Raw genomic sequence first — 27,220 nt, 5'->3', positions numbered from 1 at the left:
TATAATTTAAATATAAAATTTAGTATTTATTACTTTACTCAATATTATATCTCATTGTCAAATCTGCACTACAATTTCTAATATTTACACGTAATATTGAAAAAGAGCTCCAAAAGACAGCGTTCATTATAAGAGAAAAATAAATCTATGTACAATAATAAAATACCAGACACGTTTTGAGAGTCTATACATTTAACAATGTAACAAGAAAGTGAAACACAAACCATTCTAAAAAGAAAATAAATAACAGATTTTGAATATTATATGCATTAAACAAATGATGCATATTATCTCCTATCATTCCTCTTTTCTAAGATTTTTAGACGACTCTTCCATAGATTCCAGCCATAGCTGAAGTTCTTTAGTGGGCTCTGGCCTACGTGTTTCCGGCTCGACTTCGGCGATTATGTCTGTTACCGGTACTTTCAAACCGGTTACAGTTTGTCTACTTAATACAACGGCACGAATAAAATTGTCGGTAAGGCTGACAAATTGTTGCTCTAAATAAAAATGTTTATCTTCCCAGTAAATAATCTGTAAGAACGCAAACGAAAATTAGAATAAACTTAATTATGGTAAACAATTTGATTATAAATAAAAACTCTAAGGCAGTAAAAAAAGTATCGATCGTAACCTTTGTCGTAATCTTGTACGGCATAAATATAGGAATTGCACGACGATATCGTATGGTAGATGCACCTTGAACGGCACCACCTCTTCTTTTTAAAATCGCTGCATAAATGCCACATTTATCATAAAAATGGAAACGCGCAAAATCTAATTCACGCAGGTACCTAGCATTATTCATGTGTTTAAAAACCAAGTCAATATCCTGAGTGAAACAGATACCTGAAACAAGAAAAGTCCCTATATGAGTTAATATTATTAAACGATCCGAATTTTTTTCAACAAATCAAATTTTTTGCGCGAATCTTAAATCGTTTGAATTTTTTAAGACTTTAAATTGCAGAATTAATTGGAATCATTTATCACCAAATTCCAATTTATTATATTTATAATTAAACGTATTATTGGAAAGTTCTATGTTAAGAAATAAATTGTTGGAGTTTACAGCAATTTTACAAGATACATTTTGTATATTTAATACAAAATGTATATTTAATTTAAATGTATATTGTATATTTAATACAAGTTATGATGAATTTATACAATTGAACAATGAAGATACTATAGAATGGAGAAATATATCGACATGTACATTTCGACTCAACGCTGTACAGTTATTTGCTGACCTGTTCACACTATAAAATATTACATTTAAGGAACGTTCACAGTGTATATAACTGCATAATCACAAATACAAGTCATAAATATATAAGTGCGCATTTATTTGAATAATTGCAAATTATTAATACCCTGACGCGCACAAAGCTCGCGAACAAAAGGACATATTAATATCTAGTTATTTTGGAAAATATTACCTGTAACATATTTATGACTCGCCTTTTTCGAGATTTATATAAATTTTTTTATTATCTATAATTATTTATAATTATTTCCGTGAAAAGATAGTTCATCTATATCTTAGCAAATTAACTCATTTTTGTTGCACAACCTTTTTTTACTTGATTCAGAAAACAGAATAATTAACTCTATTTTATCTCAGTCTTAGAATCTTGAAAAAGCTCTCGAAATAATCAAATGTAGATAAATTTATCACATATATTAATATTATTAGATGTAGTAGAGTATGTACTTATTATCTGTAAGTATATAATTTAATGCAATCCACATAATATAATGATTTACCATAAATTTACCATAAATCGTTGTCGTGTCAAGGAGCTTCTTCTTTTTCTCAAAGACTCTGCCCCATAAAACGGTAGCGATAATTCTCACAAAGTAGTTGACATCGAATAGGATGTAAAGAATGGCAACTATTGCCATGCAGCAAGAACACAGCATATTAACCACTTAGTGGCGTCTTTTTCTTGATATCGGAACCAACAGTGCGATAACACGCAGACTCGACGTACACCGTCTCACAGTCGGTAGAGAACTGACCGTCAATAATATTCCGATGTCTGCGCTTTCCGGTCTCCGGATATACGGGAGAACCGGTTCAGGTAGCGTGACTAGAAAGAAGCGCTTCAATATTCTGCATGTTTAAACATTATAATCTAATTTACAAATCCATAATTTACAAATAAAATATTTTTTTACAAACTTATAACCGAATATTTACGTAACTCATTGTATGAAGTTTATTGTTGCATTAAAAAAACAGAATTTAAAAAATTATTAGTCACTATGTATGGATAATTATTATCTCGTATTTTATAAATTAAATTACTGACATTTTTATTAAAATAAATTTATACATACATATAGACATATAATATATCTATATATGTGTGTATGGTTTTAGATAATAATAATTCCGAAAATATATTTCTATTCAGACTTTCAGAGAGTCAATTTTGACAAAAATGTAAATTGGTTAAAAACATTTCTTCCAATTATCTTAATTTTAGTCATCACTATCCGATTACTAAATTTCAAATAAATTAAAGATCGATTGTTATATTAAGAACAAAATTGTCTAGTCTTTTTAAAATTTATCAATTTTATCGAACATTTGATATACTTGGATTTACGGAGTACAGAAATACACGTCAAACTTATTATCTGTCTGGCAATCAATGACCTTAATAAAGTACAGACCTCAATTAATTATGCTTACACATATATTACATCCAATATATCGCATATCCGATTAAATCTAATTTACGCTCGTTATACGTAAGAGAAAAATAAACTAAATTATTATGAGAAGGTCGAAATTATGACGAAACGATGCGTTTAATCTTTGATAGATTTATATATATATTTCTTTCAATGTGTAAAGGCACCTAATATACTATATAAGTACGCAGGCATCCATTATTACGTAATAATTTAATATTTGTTACTTCCCTGCCGTATATATACGTTTCCCATTGACGTGACTATACATACCAAAAATTTCAGAGCTGTATCATACAATTTGTAGTATGAAATATATATATATATATATATATTTTTTTTTTATGATGCAAATACGTATATTCCACACATACATATGCATACATATACGTATACATACATATACATATGTATGCATACATATACGTATACATACATATACATATGTATATCTTATCAGTTATCATTAGTAGCGCATTAAATATTCTACGCCTTTTATATAATATATATTTTTTAATATAATAATACATTCACAATTCTCCTTTCGCCATGAGGAGATAAATAAATTATTATAAATAATGGCACAAAAAATTCGCTTTGTTTTTAATTTTGAAATATTATTTTATCTTGATGTTTTATCTTGATCATTATCCAATTTAATAATTTGCAATATGCCAGATTTTCATATTTTAATATTTTAATACTTCGAATATAAGGCTCTTAATATTTACAAACTAGCAACTGGAAACTTGATGAATAAGAGCCAAACGCGGATGTTAATGCGTTGATTTCACAAAAAATAATTTTTTCTCCGAAATTGATAAGAAAAATATGTACCTTGTGCATTTATCAATTTTGCAGAAAAAATTATTTTCTGCGAAATCGACATATTAACATTTCACGTTTGGCTTTTATTCGTCAAGTTTCTAGTTGCTTGTTTAATATTTTAATTTTACATCTTACATCATCTTTTTTTATATTCATGTGTAGAAATAAAATATTATATAATTATAATATAACATAATATAATATAAAAGATAACAAAAGCAATTTTAAGCTTGTGTTTGTTTAAAAAATTTCTTGTTAAGAATTTTGTTAAGTTTTTTTTTAATTTATCTGATCCATATTTTAATAGACTATCAACAAGAGAAAAATCGTATTCTGCAATTATATAAACTATCTTTATTCCGCTTTATTAACGAGCGGAAATTAGGTCATAGGTTTCATATGTAAATATCATCGTAGATAATTTTTATCGTTTACTTTGTCCGAAAACTTTTACGCGTTAAGTTTTCTCTCACCGCGTCGTAAATAATTAAAGATTCAAGTGTTACTAGAATCACTAAATTAATATCGTTCCGGAGTCTCGCCAGGATGTCGCCGATGATGAAAGGTTGGAGATCAAGTATTTATATCGCGTTCCGATATAATTATTACACGGTCGTAGTTGAATATATCGGTATCGAAACGACGTCACTAGACGTCGCGGCTTCCTTTTGTCAGCAATGCGTTGTAATGATCGGCTCCTGTCTCAACATTGCCGAGGATATCTCGTTGCTCTCTATCCATCTGCTCACTTCGGGTGGCATTTCTGGCCGTACAGGAGGTACCTAGAATATAAGATACACATCACCCTCTTACTTTGAAAATCTATTAAACAGTCACTACTTGTCGCATTATGAAACCAAAACAAGGTTTGAGCAATGAATGCTAATAACACTTTCCATCTTATAGGTAAGTGATGTAATGCACTTTCTGTAGTAATAAAAATGTTTCTAGTAACGACTGAAACAAGTCGAAATATTGACTTTGCTTATTTTTAAATGCAATTCATACCTGCGTTACACCTGCTTCGACATTTCCCTTCTGTTTTACTCTACGATTCAATAAAGCGCCGATAACAGTATCAGCACTACAGTCAAGGAGTCTCGATCTGCAAATCGCGATAGCTCTTATGAAACCATCGCTCGGCGTGATAAATCGATGCTCCATGAAAAAACTTTTCTCGTCCCAATAAATAATCTGAAAAAATATAGACAATAGATTTGTTATTTTTCTACGTAAGATTCAAAATTTTACTTATTTATGAAATCAATATTACTTCAAATTTGTTAAAATATACAAGGCCCTGTTTTCTCTAACTTTATATATTTAATTTATTAATTATATATTGAATGAGTACCAAAGTTCATGCCCCATTTCAATTGATGTTGTAATTGATGTTGCAGCATGGCCATCCTGTTCGTAAAGTCTACATATTATGTATTTCGCTCAAAACGGTACCTTGTTATTTTAACATAAAATTGATTTATTTTTGTTGCTTTTAAGGTGTAAGAAAAATTATTAAAAATAAATGACGAAAGACTTTATTTTCGACAATATTATGCTTTATGAATTTAGCAAAGATGCAACAGTTGAAAAAACCTCTGCAAAAAGATTAAAATAGATTAGAGAATTAAACAGATAACATCATCTTCCGAGGTGACAAACAATGTAAATCATTTTTATATAATTCTTATGAATGTGCGAGCTTGACAAATTTTTTTAGTGATTTTTCCAACAGCTCCAACTGTTATACTTTTTTTTAAATTTGCAAAATATAATATGCTAAAAGTGAACTTTGCGTCTTTTATTTTCAATAATATAATTTTTTCATACTTTAAAAACAACAAAAATAAATCAATTTTAAGTTTAAAAAACAGGTGAGCGAATCTTATCTTTCAAACGATATACAGGGTGTCCGGTAATTCGTAAAAAATCTCTCACGTACAGGTAGATCATGCTAAGAGCACAGCGAGAAGAGACAGCTCACTGTTACATGACTACGTGACAGCGGACTGACTTTTCTCGCCACGTGGCAATACTCACACGAATTGGTCGATATTTCTTAATTAATTTCTCAATAATAATTGCGAAAATCGCAAAATGATATAGAATTTTTTTGCTCAGTTTGATCCGCTCTATCTGAACACGAGAGATTTTATACGAATTACCGGACACCCTGAATAATCATTATGAATAATATGGCTAATGCTGCAACATCAATAATGACATTAACCCTTTGAGTCACGAATTTTTCTAATTGTCAGTATTTTATAAAATTTGGTATATAAAGGTTTTTGGGGTCGCTGATTACGAATCCGTTGTCAGATTTTCAAAATTCAAGATAGCGGATCCAATATGCAGACGAAATTTTACTTCCACCATATTGGATCCCTATATTAAATTTTGGATATTAAATTTTTTTTCCTTTAGATTCAGATTCTGCGATCTAAAAAAACCTTCAGAGAAAAAAATTTAAAAAAGAATACAACTGTTACTTTCAATTTAGAACAGAAAATATTGTTTTTTATATATTTTTTATCAAAAAAAAGAGGATTTAACAAAAACAACACGGTGGAAAATTCTAAAAAAATTCTGAAAAATACTTAAAAGTGTATTAAGATTATAAAAAAATTGCCGTATTTATTGTCATAATAGATTAGTAGGAAATGCATTTTTTCATAAAAAAAAGTACTAATTTTGACTGTTTGTTTATATATGGTATTTTTGCAATTAACAATTAATGACTGTTCATATTTTTTACACTTATTAATCTTCTAGAGACTCTGTAGAAACAAAAAATCCGGTATTTATTGATAAAAAAGTAGTTAAACCAATAAAAAAACTACGAAAAAAAGGTGGGTCTCTGGGTGACCCGCTGTGACTCAAAGGGTTAATTGAAATGGAGCATTTATCCAATAAGTAATGCCGCATGCGTACACACACACACACACACACACACACACAGAAACAAAACATTATTATATTCTGTAGCCGGTTTATATAAGACATAGTTTTTATACTTGAGCCAATGTTCACAATATGCTCATGTAATTGATGCACACGATAGCAAAATAATTACGTGAAATTATGTATGTAACAATAATATGCAAATACAATAGCTCGTATTCTAAACTTATGTTTATCATTAAATGTTTTTATACGTGTGTTTGTGTATACAATAGAAGCACGTTTAGCAATAAACTAAAAATACGAGTCACTATGTCAATGCGTTTATTTTTCTCTATTTGCGCTGCCTTCCAATCGACTATTCAATTCTTTGATATTTTACTACAGAGCATTGATTTATTTCTTTAGTACTTTTAAAATATTATTATCATACATAAAAAAACTATGTACTGTTTTCACACATATTGTTATGTCTCGAATATTTGCTTTCATTGTTTCTGCAATTTGATGAGACAAAGTTAAAACGGTATAAACAGAAGAGCAGACATGCAGACACAAAGTGCAGATTCGAATTTATTTTGAAAAGGTTTGACTTTTTGTCAATTGTTCTCTTTGATTTCTTAATTCTTTAAAAAATTTGAATACTTGTGCATTACTAATACGTTTACTCAGCAATTCATATATCTTGATAATTGAAAAATGATGACGTGTCCGTGTTATTATTAAGGACAACGTAATAATGCAATGCATTGCAATTATAAGTAATGGTATATATTTATAAACAATAAAAATGCGATAAAAAGAGTAACTGTTTGTTTATTTTTCATCACATATTAGTGTTAAATAAATATTTTTTTTACTAGCATGGTCACACAGTTTAGTTGCTTTATTAATAATTATTATAATTATAATTATACTTTTTATATTTAAATGCGTTAAAAAGATTTATTTTAACAATTTTTAAAAAATAATATTTTTCAAATAATTTGGATTTAATTAAATATAAAAAAGATTTCTAAGATATTATTTTTTAATGTAATATTTTTTCTTACTTCTTAAACCTCTTCAAATTTTTATTCACAAATGTCTAATAAAAAATTATTTATTTTTAAAAGATTGTTATTAATCATAAAATCAGTTTTATTCAAATGGCATCTTAATTTTTTAAAAACACTATTTTTAATACTTTATTAGCTTAAGTTTCTTTTACGTTTAATATTCCATTGACAATGAAAGCAATACGAGGTGAACGTACTTGACCGCTGCATATTCAACATTAAAAAGACTGTTAAAATACAGCTTTATAATAATTTTTGTGACGACACATTTTTAACATATTTATTGTTGCAAATTTGAAAAAAATATATTACAAATTTTTTGTTCTTCAAAAACAGTGGTAAACTTGCATCAAACTAATAAAATCACTCGCACATTTTACTCTTTCGAGCTATCAAATTACAATTAATGACAAATTATACAAAATAATGTGTAATACATAATAAAATAGCTAATCGGATAGTGACTTTTTTAAGAATGGATAATTATTAATTGCACAGAATAATTTAAATTTTCGCTTCTTTTTAGCTGATTAATAAGTCATATGCAAACTTTGATTTTCTATAATCTTTTGTAAGTATTTATAAAGCACGTACTTGTATTATAATAATTTTGCTAAATTACCTTAGACGTTATTTTAAAAATCATTAACGGCTTGATAAAACGTCTGTAGCGTATAGTTGTAGCTCCTTGCACGACGCCCGATCCTTGAGAACAAACCTCTCGATACAGATCTGTTCTTTCATAGAAATCGACTCTCGCAAAATCGAGTTCGCGTAGATATCTCGCGTTGTTCATGTGATATAAAAGAGCGTCTACGTCAGTGGTGGTACAAATTCCTGTAAAAATTAATGCACTATAAAAATTCTACATCACAAAACGAAACACGCAATGCTTATTATTTTATTAGATATATATATATATATATATATAAAATTTCTATTTTAAATAAATATAAATGTTTGCACGTCAATTGAGTGATCAAAATTCATTTAACTGACGTATAAAATCAGCAAGAACAAATATGGTTAAAACAATGCCAATAAAAACACAAAAAAATTATTAAATAAGTTATAGTTCTCTAGCGCGAAAATATATTAAATAATAATATAAAAGCGTATAGTATAAACGTGTTTCATAATTAAAAATATAAAATTCCATTTTTTAACACATTCTCTGTATGTTAAGACTTATAATATAGTAATAATCAAATTTTTTGTACGATCGAAACCAGAAATCATTAGGTGACGTTATATGATGCAAGACATAATACTTGAAAACATCGTAAATTTTAACTTTGAAGAATTTAAGAGAATTAAAGATGCGGAACTGGTTGAGCATTTGTATAATCACAAATAGCTAATAGATATGTCCGCGATATTCACTAGACCAGGCCTGCCCATATATCCAATACATAAGATACTTTATGAAGCTTAACAAATGCTTCAATTCAAAACAAAATCAATATTTGCCTCTGATATTCACTATAATACGTAAAAAACTTGATATTTAGTTGATTCCTCACGTGTCAAGATAAGTTTACACGTAAATAACTAGATAAATCGTAAGGATTCTTCTTACATCATAACGATAAACTCAAGGTAACATATAATGTTCCCAAAATGTAAATATCTTCTTAATTAAGCTATATTAACTATCTTCATTTCAATTTATGACTGATAATATAAGCTAGATAAGTGTTTTCTATTTAGCAAAAAATTAGTAAATTTGTCTAATTTTAATTTTGTCATTAACATTCAATGTATCTAAATCAGATTCTCTAAAACGACTTGTAATATGCAAAACAAACTGGATAATTAATTGATCAACTTTGACCGATCACCAGCAATGGATTGCATAACATCCGCATTAGACTCTTATATAAGAAATATATTATGACTGTTATTATATATTTTTCCACTAAAAGATAGTATAGAAGCAAAATGAAGGTTGTTTAGCTATAAAAGCGGTATTTGCGTATAAAAACGTCTATTATAAATTTGAAAAAATTGTTACATTTTACATTAAAAAAAAGCATGAAAAAATTCCACTTAAATTCATTATGATGCATACTCAATACTATTGTGAACAATTTCAAGTATGTTGTTTTGTACATGAAAAAAATCTGTTAAAGTGTTGGTCATTATAATGCACAATCAATACTACTCTGAACTCAGAATATACAATTGACTTATCTCACTGATCAACTGATTCCTCATATAATAAGTCAAGGTAAGTTCACACGTAAATAACTAGATAAATCGTAAGGATTCTTAGATTTCATCATAACGATAAACTCAAGGTAACATATATAATGTTCCCAAAATGTAAATATCTCCTTAATAAGTTATATTAACTATTAAGAATGTTACATTATGATAAAAATTGTTGAATTGAATAGAAAGATTCTACATGTCTGACCTTGATAAGTTTTATTAATAATTCTGTTGGAATAATTATTAAAAGGTAAAAAAAATTGTTTTGAAAAAAACTATTAAAATACAATATAAAGATATTTTCTCATATGCCCATGACATTAATTAAATGTTACGACCTTCAAGAGCAGATATTTCTTTTTCAATTTTTAAAAAGTCTGCTATATCGATATTGTATATATTTATGTATTTTTTTTTTTTCAAATATAAATGAAAGCCAAAGCGTGTGTGAAAAAATTTCAAATTAAATTATTTTGTATGATATTTATTATATACTTTTGTGTTAGTATAAAATAAAAGTGAATTGTAATTAAAAATATAATTTTCAAAAATAATAAGTTCAAATTTATCAATAAAATCTATCAATAAAAGCATTTGTATTTCTACAAGATTTACTTACCGTAAACTACGGTTTCGTCGAGAATATGTACTCTTTTTTTGCAATAGCGTGCGAGGAAAACGGTGAAGAATATACGCAAGAAATAATGCAGTTCAATGAGGCCGTAAATGAGTACTATGGCCGCAAAGAAGCCGACGAGGACCCAACAAGTCATCATCCTGATCGCCGATCGGGTGTCGCTCCGCGAAAATCGCTGACAAGTCGACAAGTTTTCCCTATCGAGTTTTAGACTTTGAAAATTCTCGACACCGCCGCAATAGCTCGGACCGGTTTATCGATTTGTCTGAGCGGTTGGTGGCGTTCGCTGGTGTTTCTCGTCTAGTCAATAATAACGCAGACTGCGCTCGCATCATATCGAAAGACTCTGGACGAGTTGCAGTAACATCGACGGATTCATCTTAAAACGTTTACTAATGTCATTCTGATGAATCTGTTAATAGAAAATTAAAATTAGAGGCTTAGATTTTTCTCTTGATGACCTGGAAGAGAGAGTCAGGAAAGGTATCTGAAAAGAGAGAGTCAGAACCTTAAACTGAAATTTAACGATACGGATAATTTGCATGTCTCATTTGTAAAGGATAATTTATTGTGGTTAGTATACGGTTAATGACTTTATAAAAAAATATCATTATTAAATTTATGTACGAAGGGTATGTGGAATAAAAATAAAACACAGCCATAGAAATCTTCTGAAGACTTGAAAGAAAATAATTCATAATATTTCAAAATAGTCATATTAATCTTATTGTTAGGAATAAGCGGTGTTTGTGACTTCCTATTGAATATATTTAAAAATACAGTCAATTTGCCCATAGAAAAAAATGACTTTGACCAATGACGAATATATTTGCACGCTATTGCTTATCTTTTAAAATCATCATTACTTTGTACGCTTTTCTATACATATTCATTATCCAAGACCAGTAATCTGAACCTGAACCTTGAATGTCCAGTACGTATATTAGTATCATAATCATGGTCTCTTCTTCGAAGATAAACTGAATTTTCTAAACTGAATTTTTTTTTTTTTTTTTTTATAATGACTATATCATTAATAATTGAACAAAATCTCTCATATGAATCAATGTAAAATTGTACGTATAAACAGCGTGCACTCTAGAAATATTGAACTTGCAGATTGATACACCGATGTTAATCGATTCTGCGAACTTGACAGCTGATTGTCAGCGATCTTCTATACGATTCGCATAAAAATAATGTCAAAGTCAAATTGCTCAAATTAATCGAGTTTTCGATATATACGCTAACAATGTTGAAAAATATCAAAGAATGATGAAAATTATAATAAAATTAGCTAAGTAAAGAGACGCTGCCAGACGTGTATAATTTTGCTTTAATAGTTTCGGTTATCTATCCATTTTTTACCAATCATATAAACACATATAATAAATGCCATAATAAAATAATATAATAGAAAGTTTTGAAAATTTTAAATTAATTTTATCATGTTAAAAAATTAGCTCCACAAATTTATCAGAAGATATTACGTGGAGTACTACGAATGCGAAGTAGAATTCACCCTGTTCAAATAGGGGAAGAAAATTGGATCAAGCATGATTGGCATTGATAATTAATTAAAAAAAATTAATATAAAAATCAAGCAACATAAAAAACAGACAAGATAAAGTATTTTATGCTGAAATTGAAACCTACTTTCGATAATTTCGTATTTACCATCGCATTATCAGGCACGACACGTTCTGAGCCTTTTGTGTTATTCTTTCCAAAAATTTAGCGTCTACGCACGAAGTTCATCTTTTATGTAATATGCACACAACACATACACACACACACACATATATATATATAAAATTTGTCACTTCCGACTTTTTTCTTCGATCAATACTTACGATATTTTTAACAATTTTGTAAATAAATTTGACAGGAGATCAATAATTTTCTGACAAGATCTTCTGAAAAGGGTCGCCGGTACCGAAGTTCCGATAAGTATGTGGAGTGAAAGCCATCAGAGTACATCCGGTGGCGATCTTATCCTATTGATGACATCTCGCGCACTGGTGAATCGACGTCCTCGGCTAACGCCGTGATACCCCTACCCGAAAACCGCATCTGCGCCGAGGACATACAACTAGGAAGTCGGACTCTTGGTGGGAGGTTTAGAGCCCATAGAACTTTGACGTCATCTGCTCCTAGCGAGTTTCAATGTGAGAAGATTGATCCAGTAACGAAGGCGAGCAAACATAAAACAGGAAGCCAATTAAAACCTATGATTAAAGTCACGATTAAAAGCTAATATATCTTATGAATAATTAATAAAACTTTTATTTAAATAATTTAAAAAATTAAGAAAATATTTATTAAAGAAATGATTTAATAAAAATTGTTAATAATTAAAAGAGTATTTTGTGTTTTTCTCTCTTTGCATTCGCAATTAATCTAAATTTAAATTTAAATGTCATCTTTAATGACGCTAAACAATAAATCTCTAAAGATTTATAAAGAAATAAATGTAAATGAATATATATTAATTTTATAATTGACTGAATTTATTAAGTAAAAACATTAGTTTTACGCATAATAAATTATCGAATTTTATTAGCAGAAATTTTAGTATCTCAATATTAACGCCATGTTATAATCGATAATCTTGGCAAAAGTGCAAAGAGATTATTACCAATATCGATAAAAATGCGAGACTTTGTGGAATCTTGGTACGTATTTACTGAGGGAAGTGATATTTACATTCTTTCATAGTAAATGTAATGTAATACTACAAAAAGATAAGAGCGTGTATGCCGAGACAAAATATAAAGATGAATAATACCTACATATTGAAACATATATAATAAAAAAAAATTGAATATTTGTTTCGTAACCGCATCTAATAAAATCACTTGATGATTAATGGAGTTATTTCAAAAAAATAGTCTGTATGTCATGTTTACGTTATTACAAGTTACTTACTAATAAGAGTATATTTCCATGAATTATATTTGTTTCTTACGACGAGACGCATCAGCATGAAAATTGCTCAACAACGCATGCGGAACACATAATTATCGCGTATTTATACGACAATATTGCGGTATGATTAACAGCCGTTTGAAGGCTGAGCATGTACCGGACAGACAGCACCAATACTACGAGAGAAGACATTTTGGCCCTCGTATCGAGGAAGCGCTTTCATGCTGATGTTTTATGGAAAACGCGTTCTGAAGCAACGCTGGCACGAATTCGCCACGAAATCAAGACGAAGAAAAAAAAACTCACGCACCACGTGAGAATTCTCACTAACGTTTCAGCCTGTTAGCTTTTTTTCCTTTATGCACCGTCATCTCTCTCGCAATTGACTGATGATTCATTAAAGATAGTGATCCGGACAGTGAAAACATTAGCAAACTATGACTGGAAATTTAGTGTTAAGTTGATGAGAAAATACAATCAAAGCGTGAAAATTCCTCTCATATATTAACGCAAAAGTTATAAAAATTATTACACTACATGTTTCGAAAAAAAACGTGCTTTTGTTCAGAAAAAGAATAAAAATATTTATTATTTCATAATGTTGTAAAAATATGTATAAACAAATATAAATATGCATGTAATTATATTAACGAGTGAAATCTCTCTTTCTGCAATTTGAAAATATTTCATGCACATTGCCTTCATCATCTGAAAAATTACATTCTAAACTAGAGTACTGAGATATTCGCTGACAAAAGGACTATCGCTAGAATCGTATCGACGTAACGGAAGATCGTATGGAATTGAAAATACCGGAACGGCTGGGTCTTCTTCATCTTCAATGGGAAACGTTGTTGTCTGAGTCTAAATACAAATACGAAATGAAATAATCTAATGAAAAACAGTAAAGTTAATCTTAATTAGCTGATATCCTTTTTTTTAAACCTTTGATAATTAATATATTAATTTAATATGTTAGAAATTATATAAACAATATTATATTAGTCATCATGATACTTACAATAAACTTTGGTATGAATACAACACCGGTCTCATAGTTCATTATATAATGGTTGCTTCGTTGGACTCCCCACGCGGCTTTGCTCAGATTTGCACTGGTTAGCACAAACCATGGAATATGTTTCTTATCGGGCGAAATTCTCGTATATGATTTAATATGAGGCATCGCGCAATCTCGTCCTGTTCGTTTAGCTCTCCATTGACTAAGATAATCATAAAATTCTGTAGAAATACATAACAAATTGCTTCTAGAACATAAAATTAAACGAAACAAATATAAACATTTGAAGCTTACTATAAATATGATTCTATCCATTGCTGTTTAGAATGCACTCGTGCGCTATAGGGCAAACAGCAAGACAAGTTCCGACAATCAAAGCTATGCTTGTAATTTTCTATCGACGGGTAAATAAATTGAAAGTTTGGATGGCTCTTTAAGCCCTTAGTAGTCTCCCTCGACATACACGGAATTATATCTTTTGACAACCAGCTTTCAAAATTTGGACCAAGGCTGCCTATGCTGGAACTTTGCGCGACTATAGGCCACTGAGGGGCATCCGGCGGTAACGTGGCGTGACGCGATAAGACATACGCCAATTTCCTGTGTCCCCAAAAATCGACTTCGGCATCTTTGTGAGTTCCAGGAACGGAAGCCACAAGAAATACATTTACAGCTGAAAAATCTGCCCTTCGTACAGCCCATATCCACTGCGTTAAAGCCGGGTGTCTATATTTGTTCAAATATCGCTCGAGATCCTTTTTAAAGCCCGTTGGGGATTCCCCATCACTGGGATTCGCGGATTCCGGAAGCAGAGGTAAATGAGGTGAGATCCATAATCTAATAAAAATACAATGGAAAGATATTCATCTATAAGCATAATAATCTATCAGCAAAAAATATGAGATAATAGTGTTTAACAGACCCTTGTGTGCGATTTTCCCAGTCATCGGAATACAAATTAGCAGTAGAAACTACGACTCTGATTCCATCATCTTTATATTGCAAAATCATGAGTTTAGAATGATGGCAGCCAAATTGACTTGGCATATCTATATGTATCATGGTAATGTTGGAGCCTAATTTCTCACGGTCTACTCTATCACCATACAAAATCATCATGTCAGTACGTTGGCCAGCCAACAGATACTGCAAACACAACCATCCGACATCTACCATAAAATTTAAATGAAGACTGTTAACAATCTCTCCAAGACTTCTGTCAAGGATTTCAGGGAAAGTTATGGAGAATTGTTGATTGTAAGTCTCCTTGGATTTTTCAATTCTAGTGAAAAATAAGTGATAAGGTGCTGAAAAGGCATATTTTATCGCAAACTCTCCTGGCTCCACAACAGACACCGTATACCCAGAATTTCTCATCATCTGAATAGCTTTCTTTCTTACTTCCTTCCGAGTTTTTTCAGAATCACAAGCTTCATACATATCCATGATAGAGGTACTTGTTCCAGAACTTGCATTTCGCTCATTACTTGTAGAACTACTTTGAGAATCACTGATCTTCCGCTGACTATCTTTAGCATGATTACTGCTCTCAATGTTCATCTGTTTCATCTTCTTTGTTACAGAGGGACCATCTGTGGATGGTTCCTGACTTCTTTTTTTTGCCTATAAAAAAAAGCTCTATATTTATTACATTTATTTTCCAAAATTTAAAGCTTAAAGACCCTTTCTCTATTTTACTAACCTTGGTGTCTTCCGAATTCTCACATTCTTGACTAATTAAAGCTTTAGAGAGTGCCTGTGTTTCTGCATCCATTTGTTTGAGTTTATCTTGCCTTTTTTGCATCATTCCTTGCTTATGTTTTTCTACTTTTTCTTTCAAATCTTCTTTAACATTTGATGTTGCGGTAGACAAAGATTGTACTTCAGAAGAGTAACTAACAGATAAGAGATTATCCTTGTTCTTGTCTCTCTCCTTTCTAAGCACCATTTGCAATACTTTTAATTGATCCAGCAATTCTGAGCGATTATTACATGCAAAATGAAGGGTCTCTGGTATTTCTATCGTACCTTCAAGTTGATTTACCAGTAATTTTTCCACTAAAATTTAAATAATAATAATTATTAAATTTTGTTGTAAACCTCTATAATTAAAATAATACAAACAAATATATAGTTACAATGAGGATGTGACATTTCACTAAAGTGAATTGGATTTTTCCGATAACATTTCTCCATAAAGGGGCAACGTTTCTTTACTGTAATATTAAATAATTATTAAATTATTTTTTGTTATTTCAAAATCTAAGGGCTTGACATGTGACATACATATGACATAACCATTATTACCTGTAGAACTCATGGCCGTAAATAAAATATTTATTAAAATAGTCCAAAAAAACCGAAATATAATTATCTATAAGGAAAAATGGCTCGCTATCTTTTTTGATAATATATATTATAATGACAAATAATATTCTAAATTTTCCGTCAAATAATAATTGTCTCATACACACGAATCATATGGATACCACATTCTATAATTGACATTCATAATTTACGTTACGAGAACAAGGAGAAAAGTACTGCTATCTACATTCATTTTAGAGTATCATTACGTAGTTTTACGTAGCCATTTTTCGGCACTGTCGATAAAATCACCCACTTGATGATGCGTTGTTTTACAATTTATAAAATTGTAAATAAAAAACGCATGTCCTGCGTGTATATTTATTTAATTATATCTTAAATTGTATATTAAATTAGCCGTGAATGATCCTTTTCTATTCTTTAGCATGTTATTATGTATAGTTATTATTTTTAAAATATATATTTATATGTATACATATATTATATGTTATTTTCAATGAAGATTCTTGCATCCATTTGTTTTTCTTTTATATTATAAATAAAAAAATCATTCTTTAAATGTTTCGATTTTGTGAATCAAGGGAACGCAGTATTATTTATAGGTAATTAAAGTTAATAATAAAAACAGCTTGTGTGTCGATTCTATTTTTATTTATTGCTTTCGTGCAATTATAGTAAAAAAAATTCACAACCAAAACAATATATCAAAACATTTTCAAATTCCGTCAGAATCATCGATATATCTCGAATCGATATCTCGCTTGAGTCACTTGATTTTTCATCTCTCGGTGTTATAAGCAAAGTTGAAAAATGTCAAAATCAAAATCTCTCACGTAAAGTATCACGAAAAATTAAAGCATCTTATAATGGAGAAAAATAATTCGCGTTACGTTCGATGATATGAAAATAATGTCGAACGCGAGATGCACGATTTTCGCCGCGAGGCATGACGTATTCATCGTTTCGTCGTTTTTAGAGCTTGCGGGAAATAGGTGAATTAAAAAAATAAAGAATTAAAAATTCCAAGATTACCATTTCACAAATTATAGACTATTTGACACGAATAAATTCTTTACAATTCACGTGTTACAGACCGATTATCTTGTAAATGCGTACGCGATTATAAAACATATATGGATGCGTTTCTCGAGAATTCATTATTCTTCTTTGTGGACGACGCGGAGCCGATTCTACCAATTTTCCAATCCCCCGAATACGGCGACCCGCGTAGAATCGTGGAGGTGACAGATGTCGGCTGCGACACGGAAACCACCTATCCCGTGCATTTTCCACGCAATGCGTTTCATCGACGTCGCGGAGGAGCCGAAAACTGCGGACCGACTCGCAGAATCGCCGAATGGCGTAACGAAAGGCCGAGCAAGTTTTCTCGTATAACTACAATTTTAAATAATAAAGTAAGCGAATTTCATAATCGAGGAAAGGAGAAGATCATTCAAGTATCTTGCAATTACAGAACCGAAGGAGGAATTATATTGAAGATAAAACGCGACGAAACGAGCGCGATTACGATGACGTGTACGTTGCTGATTTGGATTATCCCTACGCTGATTCGGAGAATCCCTACGACGATTTTGAGCTAGCAAAACATGATTCCGCCATCGAATACAAAGACAATTACTACACGCAATTCGTCAATCCCCGGAATATAATCGGATATTCTAATCAAGATGAACTTCCGCGAGACGCGCGGTACAATTATATAAGAAATCCCGACTCTTCGTCCGCACGAAGTAATCACGTGGGTCGAAGGGAAAAAATTTTAACACAACAATGGTTCGATGAAAGTGACGAGAGGAACTTCCGCGAAGACGTCGATATACGATCGCCGTTAAGCGAGCGAAGGAAACGAACAAAGATTCTTTCGAGAACAGACGAAAATTTCAATTCCAAGACTGGTATGTATTTTAAAAATAGATGAGATAATAATGCGAAAGTTTAAGAGTTTGAAAAATAATTTCTATAATATATGTCAACTGATAAATTTTAATTTCCTCAACTTTTTGCAGAGTTCGAAAAATGCCGAGAACAAGCTGATGAGAATTTTCCTAATGCTATTGACTCGAAGAATAATTTCTGGGATTCTGTTTCATTGGAAAACCATGCAAGTTGCGAAAAATTGACTTTTACAGAGCCGACAAAAGTAAAAAATCGTAATGGTTTACAACGGAAAACATCATTTAATATCGTCGATTCGGAAAGGGAAGAAGAGTCCGAGGAAACGTGGCGAAAAAACGGTCGACAAAATTTATTACCAAAAATGTCAACCAAGAGCGCGAAATATCAAACTTATTCGAAGAATAACGCGTCAAAAGAGAAGTCCAAGATTTTACAATCAAACACGATAAACGCGAATTCTCCGCGTGTTAAATCGGCGAGGACGTCCATCGACGAACGAACTTCAAATTCCACGGGAAAAAGTAAGTTGTAAAACAGATTTCTTTTATGCCAACTGTGTGTATCGTAAGAAATTCTACTTATTAATAGAACCAGCAGATGTCTCTGCAATGACCATATTCGAATTTGTGCGTTTAGTAGACGTCAGACGTCACGTGCGTTTTCTTAATCGCTTAATTTTACACCTGCTGAATTTAAATATTTGTAATCAGATTAATTCTTATAACAGAAATCGCAATATAGTAAAGAAATGTATTAAATCTTTACGTTATCTATAAAAAATAGATAACTAGCACATTCATTTATTAATATTTCTCAACTTTATAGTATATATATATATATATATATACGTATGTATATATTCTTTAATTTTATCTCTTATCACATAGCAGTAATAAATATTTCATTGATTCCTTTCTTTATTTTCACATAAGTTACATGTTGCTTTGCAGATTCGATAAACGTGAGGCCGCGTTCGACGGTCGAAGGAAAGAAAATTAACATTAACTCTTCTGAAAAAAGGACAGAAACTGTAAACGTGACATTCGCTGAAACACGTCAGCCGGCAAGAATGTTTAAACACATCGCTAACTCAAACAGCAACGAACGAATATACGCAACAAACGAAGAAGATAATGCAAATCCTCGTTTTAAAAATTCTGGAAGTAATAAAATCGATCGGACCAACGTGACTGTTTCGCGATCGGCAGCCGAAGAAAAGAAAGAGAGGACACTCACTTTGAAAATGACAGATGTTTCATCGTGCACAAAAATAGAAAGGATGAAAAGAAATTTCTTCTCCAGGTTACCTATAAGAACGTGGAAACGTCTGAGAACCAAAGAACCTACCGCTTTACGTCTTGAGACTGACATTACAAACGGAAATGATAATCGAGAGCTTCAAGCAGCGGACAACGTGACTGCGAAATTGAACGATCATCTGGAGAAAATGAAAAACGATCAAGTCCGCGAAAAGATTCGCACAGCTGATGCAACTACAGATTGTAGCGATATAAAACGGAGCAATCGTTTCGGATTGGGAGTGCTCAATGCTGATAAACCGAAGATCATTTCCTCCAACATCAAAAACATAAAAGGACTCAAGGATTTAAACATGACGAGGAAAACGAGCGAGCAACAAAAGAAGAGAATGAATATCAAATAAGTAAAGCTACGAGGTCTGAGATATTGTGAAATATATAATGTCAATAATATAAAATACATATATATATATATATATATATATATATATATATATATATATATATCTATATATATATTTTTTTTCAAACAATACACTAAATGTTTGCTTGTTTTTTAATCGATTTTTATCGATTTGCGTTGACAAGTGCGAACACGTGCGGCAACATTAAAAGAAAACATGAAGCAAAACGATTGATTACTTCATAACTCTTTTTCGATCGATATCATTCTGTTTTTGTGCTTCGTTCGAGTAGAAAAAAAAAGGTTTAGTCAAAAATATGTAACCGCATTGAACGAGACACGCATAATTGTGACGCGCGTAATAGGGCTGCACGTGGTGGGTCAAAAGAAGACCCCCGAATGATACCAATTATGCCATCAACGCACCGCCCGTCCCCCTGTCGACAATTCTGTCACAGCATAGTCACTTCGCCCGCATGTCAAACCCCCGCTTGCGTAACCACCCTATAAAAGAGAGCGCCTCGTCGCGTATAATGCTGCGTCGCGATTCTCGCTAGGGTCCGCGCGATCTCAGGATCACACAGAAGGGAAAATATGTAATTGTCCGTATTTACCCTTGCACCCGGCGCGTACTCAAACAACAACACGGAACCCCGACACAGACGTGATTTAATCCGGCCGCGGTGAGTCGAATATTTTGTCGCTTTGTATTATTTCCTCGCGATCTGCAATATATCCATTGTTATAAATATTTAATATTGTTATAAATATTGAACACAAATCTATTAACGACAAGAGAAACACGAGACGATATTATTACTTTGAAAAATGAAGACTTTATGTCAATATTGGGCGCGTAAAAAAAAATGGTCGAAATTATATTGTCGGTTTTAATTTGCGTCATTACTCTGTCTCATCTCGCGATCTTTAATCATCGGAATAGAGATAAGATCGCAAGGACAAAGGTAGGGAGAAACCGCGGCACCGAGAAACGAAAGGACAACGTGGAAGAACGGAGAAGCAAAAAGGAGGCGGCGAATCATCCCCGCGCGGGCGAGCCGAGCCGAGCCGAGCCGAGCCGAGCCAAGCCAAGCCAAGCCAAGCCGCCCAGCTGAAGGCGGATAATCAAATAACCTGCACGCACCGTATAAATTATCAATCAGGGCGCGATTGTGCAACCCCAACAGAGGGAGCCATCCGTGTCGGTAAGGGTTGTTACACATTGACGTCGGTGAGCGCCCGCCGCGGCGGGGAGGGTGACGGTGGACAGAGAGGCGGCGGATTGTGTGCCCGACCTCGTCGTCGTCGTTGCCGTCGTCTCTCATGTCGAGTGACCCCGCAACAGTTATCTTCCCTCCGTGTGTGGGCGTGCGTGAACGCGAGTTCACGCCCCACGGTTCCGATCGACGCGTGCAAGCACGAGGGAGAATCGCCCGCGTAAGGTGCGGCTCGTCGCACGTGTTCACGAGATCCCGCAGATACCCGGGATCGCCAAACCGAGAGCGCATCCAGTTAGCCGGCAGATGAAAATTTCACGCGAGGGAGAGGGCTTCAGATTCTGTATCGCTTTCTTTTTTCTCAGTCCATGAAGATGAAATGATAACTGTAGGCTGTAGGGTAAACTCGGGTAAGATGGCCATTGTTTTTTAAAATGCAAAAAACATACTTTTATTTTTGTTATTTTTTAATTTGCGTTTGACATGTTATATCTTCACTCAAGCTTAAATTACGTAATATTATATCGAAATTAAAAGAAAAATATTTAATAGAAATTTTATGTTATCAAAATAGTACGACATAAGCATTGGCCATCTTACCCAACTTTTAAGGAAAAGATGGCCATAATATTTATAAAAAAATAGTGAAAACGAAAATAAAAATTATAAGTCATATAACAATTTACATATCTTTATAACATGTCTAACGTTGATTACGATAGCTTAATTGTAATTTATTCGACGTTACATAACAGTTTTTTAGTGAACAAATGAAAAACTTTGCAGGTAGTCAAATGTAAAAATATGATATAAGATTCACAATATCGTTATTTCGAACAATGTATGCGCATAAACTACTGTAAATATCGATTATCTTTGATAATGACTAAAAAAACGCCCTATGTAGCGATTATTGAAAAAATTACAGCCTATGGTCATCATATCCTAGTTTACCCTATATGTATATTATTTATTTTATAGATTTTATCTTTCCAAGCATAATCCTCGCTGCAATTTTCAAGATTGTCGGTGTAACTTGCTCGCATAAAAGGGATGTTTGTTACATTGACGAGGCGCTTCGATCACGGGCGACAGAAGCGAGAAACAAGCGTAGCCGAGCCAATTAAGCGTCGAAAGGGCGAATCAGCCGAGTGCCTCCGGGGTATCGAAATTAATCGACGTGACGGTTAATTCTCTTCACCGTGATACACCGGGATAATCGTAGACACGCGGCTGTTTCGGATCATGATTATACTTTTATCATCCCCTTGGGGTCAATTGCTTAACTTTAATTTCAAATCCATTTTTTTCACCGCTTATTCACTAGGTTTTTACTTTGACAATTTTGCAGAAATATCTTGTCCGCGAAGTAGGGAGCGATGCGAAAGAATAAATCTCGAGTCGCACGTTCCGCTGTGCCGTGAAGCGGAATGCGCCTATTAAACAACGCAGCCACGCGCCCCGAATAGAGAGAATCCCGGAGGGGAGACTAAATAGTTTTCTATGGCCGCAGGCAGTGCGCAATTGTGCATCGAGTCGTCGCCGATAACGAGATACCGTACGTTCTCACGTTTAGACGTCAATGCGCTCGTCGAGAGCACCGCTATATCGAAGATTATTCGTACGGATTCAACGAGATCGAAAGGTCAAATCTCGACGACGATGACGGTGACATTGACGACGGCGAGAACGGTGATAGTAGCGAGTCGTGCGGATAAATGCCTCGGTAAACGAGAAAGCTAGAGAGATTCAGACTCCAACCTTGTTTATTTATCGCGACCGATCGACGTGGCCGGCAGCTTCCACGGTCGCGCGTAAATGGCCGCGGGCCTTTATTTAATAAGTTGTTATAAATTAAAGGGCTACCGCATATTAAACCACCCTCGGCATATTTATAGTGATTCTTAAGAGAGTATATATACCGGGCGCACGGTTATGTAAATCATCGCTCGCGGTGCGCACGACACGCACACTGACGCCGCGGCTCGGTTTCACACACGTACACGCACATATACATATCCCGTGGACTCTCTTATGAATTTATCTTCGGCGATGAAACGACAAACGGTTTTAATTGCCGCTTCGGGCATCGCGCGCCGATGCGATCTCCCTCGTTGGATGTTGGATACCGCAGATACCGGCGGGATCCTTCGATCCTGCAATCGGTGCCTTGTTATCTTCGCTTCGGTTCTGGTCCGACGACGAGAGATAAGCGCGCATCTCTTACTTTCATTATTAGCAATTTATACACGTACAAATATGTATCATCTTTTCGCACTCGCACATACAAGTGCACATTCAACTCGATGTTAATAATATATTTTGGGAGAAACTTTTTACAACTTGAAGAAATTGAATTTATAGCTACAACATTGAGGCTGGTTTTAGATAGATTCATAAGTCGCGACAAATTTCAAGATGAAAGTCTTATAATTTTATACGTCGCATTTATCTTAATATATATGTGAATCCTGATATGTTTTTACATCTGACATTGAATATATTTTACTTCTTCGAATATGTTTTTTTTTTTTTTAATACACGACACATAAAATTATAAATAAAATTCCGTTTTTAATTTTGTCACGAATTATAAATCGATTAAAGAGAAAACAGACTTAATAAATGTAGGGTAACCTAGGGTATGATGACCATACGAAAAGGATGGCCATAGGATGTAATTTTTTCAATAATTCGCTAAATGACAGTTAAGCTATCGTAATCGACGTTAGACATATTATAAAGATATGTAAATTGTTATATGACTTATAACTTTTATTTTCGTTTTCACAATTTTTTTTATACATATTATGGCCATCTTTCCGTCACTATGGTCATCTTTTCCTTAAAAGTTGGGTAAGATGGCCAATGCTTATGTCGTACTATTTTAATAATATAAAATTTCTATTAAATATTTTCCTTTTAATTTCGATAATATTACGTAATTTAAGCTTCAATGAAGATAATATGCCAAACGCTATTAAAAAATAACAAAAATAAAAATATGTTTTTTGAATTTTAAAAAACTATGGCCATCTTACCCGAGTTTACCCTATAAATTACAAATAATACAAAATAGAAGAAAAAAAAGTTTTTTTTTTTTTTTTTTTAATAGAACGAAGAAACGTCGAATCTCCCTAGAATCGATTGTACCACGTATCGCGGCGATAATGATCGGTCGGAATCTAGATAGGGTAACGTAATGCGCTTAACTGACGCAGAAGACGATGGTATCGAGGTAGTTCGATAGTTCGAGCTAACAGCATTTGACCCCGGTCGGAGCCTGTTCCCAGTTTGTCGGAAATGCTAACAATGCCTTATGCCGGCGTTTCGCTACTCGTGTCACGCGCGTACGCGAGAGTTCGACGGTGGAACGTGTTCCTGAAGTTTCCGTCATAATCCGATTCGTCTCTCAGAAACCCCCCGGTCGAGCCCTCTCTCGCTCTGCGAGGATTCACGAGACTTCATTGTCGTCCTTATAGAAATGGCACGCGGCAGGGTTTAGCCGCGTTACCATTGCAAACGATACAAACGATCTAATTTCGCCGACGTAATAAGGGAAAGTCTCGGGGGAAGCGAGAGAGACGAGAGCGAGAGAGAGAAGGAAAGCTTCTAAATCTAGAAACATTTCTCGACTGTAGAAACGCTTCCTGAGACATACATATTTTGTTTTTTTTTTTTGCCATCGAGAGAGAGAAAATCTTTCTTTCTCGCCTCGTATCATTATAATTCCGCGGTTATACTATAATCCCGCGCGACACACGAAAAACTGGACGGGGAGTGGTGCGACTTAAAGCACGCCGCTCGCCGTAAGTCATTTCCGAGGCGAAGAAGCGAGAACGACGGCGAGAGAGAAGTGTCCCCGAAAATCGTGAAACCTACGCAGTAACACACTGGGAGTCTCGCGCGGAGAGTCTCGAGGCGGGTTAATATATTTTATCTACTGACCGCGGCCAACACGGGGAAGAAAGGGAGGAGGAAGGAGAAAGAGAAGGAGGAGGTACGGGGATATAGCCTGCCGAGGTGCGGGCTTTTATATACCGCGTACCGGTATTTATGTGTCGCCGCCTTGCCTAAGCGTTTGATATATGAACTATGAAGGGGGGAAAGAATGATATAGGAGAAGGAGAAGGGCGCGAGGAAGAGACGGAGGACCTCTCGTCTGCCTCGCCCGCGATATATGTTCTTTTGACAATGAGAGAAGGAAGCCCGGAATAGGAGGGAGAAATATGTTTACCTAATACTTTTGCGCGACGAATGCACAATCGCAAATGCACCGAGATATATTTGCGAAAATAAAATCACAGCTTTGTTATGCAACTCGCTACTTTCTCTCGTCTGTAAAATTGTAAATTTCTGCGCGAGCATATTTCTCGTTATTATCGACGAATATATCCAGAAAGTATCCCAAAGTCGTGTCGCGTCTTTCGACGATGAGCGTGAACATGGAGAAGCATAATTTAAGGGACGTAAGAGAGGCTCCTTGTGAAGTAAGCATCGCGGAAACTCGGGACAGGAGAGAGAAACCAAAGAGAGAGAGAGAGAGAGAGAGAGAGGGTGAACCCTTGATTGGGTTAGCACTTAGCGCAGTGATTGCCGTTTGTGACTCCTTTGCCATTTCGCTTTCAAGTACCCATCGAGATTGCAAACCAGAGAGGCACCCCCGCGATTATTCCCCGAGTTTTTTTTTTCTTTTTTATTGCTCGCGCGAACTTTGCAAAGTTTTCCTAGGAGGACCCGCCTGTGTGTTATGGCGACGCGAAAAGAGCGAATTTCTCACAAATCTTCCCCTCGGAAAATATCTCGCGACTTTCTTCTGTCGGAATAAAAAAAAAAAAAAAAAACAGATTAGTAGCCTTTCATCCGGTCGGTACGCGATTACGCGTTCGCTCGCGCACGCTCTCCGTTTTGTAATCAACTATGCAAACGATCTTTAAGCGCAATAAAAATGCAAGTATTCTATAATGGCGCCGGTGGGTTTTTGCTCGTAAAAACGTTTCCGGTGAAATATGCACTTAATAACGGGTAAGACATGGTTCGTAGGTAACTGGCATCTGTCCCTTGTGTACACGTGTCTTGTCGGCACGGAACCGGACAAAAATAAGCGGCTCGTAAGTACGTTGTTACTTGTCACTACACAGAATGGTGAGGCACGTTGATTGTCTCTTATGGCCGTTGATGATAATTATAGCGTTGCGTGGTCAGTTTACTTGCGCGATTAGAACGTTCCCACATTTTCGGATAATTCGTTCTTGCTTTCGACAAACTTTATAGTAATATATTATATAATAATAATAGTAAAATAGCGAAAGATTAAAGATACTTATCCCTTAATTAAAGTAAATTTTAATCTTTCGCGGATTTTCTTTTATATAAATTTTTTTTATATGAGAATTATATTATTTGAATCGAGTATATATGTATGTGTATGAAATATTATGATTTATCCTCTTTTCACGGGAGATGAGTCCTTTACGGATCTATTTCCATTATCTGCGTCATCGAAACCATGGACTGATCTACACACATACGTAATATACACAGTCTACTCGCACATGTGCATTCGAAGAAGCGCGGCGACTATCTCTCGTATACGAGAGCCGCAATAAATTACCTATAAATCAAAAAGAGAGAAAAAGGATAAGAGCAGAGAGCGAGATGGCGGCAACCGCGGCGAGTTACGGTTTCGCGTTAAATATGAAATACTGCGAGCCCAGCCCTATATAGTATATTATATGCATATACGCATACGATATTAAGTAGCTGCTTAACATATTTTAATTGCCAGATTAAAATTTAA

The 27,220-nt window shown here is 33.6% G+C and overlaps 4 protein-coding genes across 5 annotated transcripts; 1 reads left to right on the top strand and 3 right to left on the bottom strand.

Annotated features, from left to right (window-relative positions):
• Nucleotides 1-12: 12 nt before the first annotated feature.
• On the bottom strand, nt 13-2,071 carry LOC140664445 (protein THEM6). The gene is made up of 3 exons (XM_072889569.1): nt 1,782-2,071; nt 635-849; nt 13-534 (listed from the first exon to the last, which is right to left on the bottom strand). Exons 1-3 carry the CDS (start codon nt 1,924-1,926, stop codon nt 298-300), a joined length of 597 nt encoding a protein of 198 aa, XP_072745670.1. The 5' UTR covers nt 1,927-2,071; the 3' UTR covers nt 13-297.
• A 308-nt stretch (nt 2,072-2,379) lies between these two features.
• LOC140664443 (protein THEM6) lies at nt 2,380-13,692 on the bottom strand. Its single transcript, XM_072889568.1, has 6 exons — nt 13,276-13,692; nt 12,201-12,500; nt 10,330-10,759; nt 8,119-8,333; nt 4,543-4,728; nt 2,380-4,316 (listed from the first exon to the last, which is right to left on the bottom strand). Exons 3-6 carry the CDS (start codon nt 10,484-10,486, stop codon nt 4,206-4,208), a joined length of 669 nt encoding a protein of 222 aa, XP_072745669.1. The 5' UTR covers nt 10,487-10,759; nt 12,201-12,500; nt 13,276-13,692; the 3' UTR covers nt 2,380-4,205.
• A 141-nt stretch (nt 13,693-13,833) lies between these two features.
• Nucleotides 13,834-16,807, bottom strand: Gkt (tyrosyl-DNA phosphodiesterase glaikit). Of its 2 annotated transcripts, XM_072889563.1 has the most exons (7): nt 16,604-16,805; nt 16,435-16,512; nt 15,999-16,354; nt 15,219-15,919; nt 14,591-15,133; nt 14,297-14,498; nt 13,834-14,139 (listed from the first exon to the last, which is right to left on the bottom strand). In XM_072889563.1, exons 1-7 carry the CDS (start codon nt 16,614-16,616, stop codon nt 13,999-14,001), a joined length of 2,034 nt encoding a protein of 677 aa, XP_072745664.1. In that variant the 5' UTR covers nt 16,617-16,805; the 3' UTR covers nt 13,834-13,998. The 2 variants fall into 2 exon arrangements, with proteins under 2 accessions (XP_072745664.1, XP_072745665.1); XM_072889564.1 differs by lacking the exon at nt 13,834-14,139 and having other exon boundaries at nt 14,392-14,517; nt 16,604-16,807.
• A 667-nt stretch (nt 16,808-17,474) lies between these two features.
• LOC140665284 (uncharacterized) lies at nt 17,475-20,205 on the top strand. The gene is made up of 5 exons (XM_072891193.1): nt 17,475-17,616; nt 17,717-18,039; nt 18,099-18,540; nt 18,652-19,062; nt 19,492-20,205. The coding sequence occupies exons 2-5, from the start codon at nt 17,758-17,760 to the stop codon at nt 20,202-20,204; spliced, it is 1,848 nt and encodes a 615-aa protein (XP_072747294.1). The 5' UTR covers nt 17,475-17,616; nt 17,717-17,757; the 3' UTR covers nt 20,205.
• The last annotated feature ends 7,015 nt before the right edge of the window (nt 20,206-27,220 follow it).

Source organism: Anoplolepis gracilipes, chromosome 4, assembly GCF_047496725.1.
Source record: "Anoplolepis gracilipes chromosome 4, ASM4749672v1, whole genome shotgun sequence".
Classification (NCBI taxonomy): Eukaryota; Metazoa; Arthropoda; class Insecta; order Hymenoptera; family Formicidae; genus Anoplolepis; species Anoplolepis gracilipes.
This window is presented reverse-complemented; position numbering and strand designations above follow the sequence as displayed.

What these genes read in the sequence shown, in the direction of transcription:
- LOC140664443 (XM_072889568.1), bottom strand. Translation starts at nt 10,486, where the DNA reads ATGATGACTTGTTGGGTCCTCGTCGGCTTCTTTGCGGCCATAGTACTC. An exon ending in CGACGAAACCGTAGTTTACG is followed by an intron (nt 8,334 to 10,329) that starts GTAAGTAAATCT and finishes TAATTTTTACAG; the next exon opens with GAATTTGTACCACCACTGAC. An exon ending in TCGAAGCAGGTGTAACGCAG is followed by an intron (nt 4,317 to 4,542) that starts GTATGAATTGCA and finishes CTTATATTCTAG; the next exon opens with GTACCTCCTGTACGGCCAGA.
- Gkt (XM_072889563.1), bottom strand. An exon ending in TGGGAAAATCGCACACAAGG is followed by an intron (nt 15,134 to 15,218) that starts GTCTGTTAAACA and finishes TATTTTTATTAG; the next exon opens with ATTATGGATCTCACCTCATT. An exon ending in TATTCATACCAAAGTTTATT is followed by an intron (nt 14,140 to 14,296) that starts GTAAGTATCATG and finishes ATTTGTATTTAG; the next exon opens with ACTCAGACAACAACGTTTCC.
- LOC140664445 (XM_072889569.1), bottom strand. Translation starts at nt 1,926, where the DNA reads ATGCTGTGTTCTTGCTGCATGGCAATAGTTGCCATTCTTTACATCCTA. An exon ending in TGACACGACAACGATTTATG is followed by an intron (nt 850 to 1,781) that starts GTAAATTTATGG and finishes TTCTTGTTTCAG; the next exon opens with GTATCTGTTTCACTCAGGAT. An exon ending in CGTACAAGATTACGACAAAG is followed by an intron (nt 535 to 634) that starts GTTACGATCGAT and finishes GCGTTCTTACAG; the next exon opens with ATTATTTACTGGGAAGATAA.
- LOC140665284 (XM_072891193.1), top strand. Translation starts at nt 17,758, where the DNA reads ATGGATGCGTTTCTCGAGAATTCATTATTCTTCTTTGTGGACGACGCG. An exon ending in CTACAATTTTAAATAATAAA is followed by an intron (nt 18,040 to 18,098) that starts GTAAGCGAATTT and finishes TTGCAATTACAG; the next exon opens with AACCGAAGGAGGAATTATAT. An exon ending in TTCAAATTCCACGGGAAAAA is followed by an intron (nt 19,063 to 19,491) that starts GTAAGTTGTAAA and finishes GTTGCTTTGCAG; the next exon opens with ATTCGATAAACGTGAGGCCG.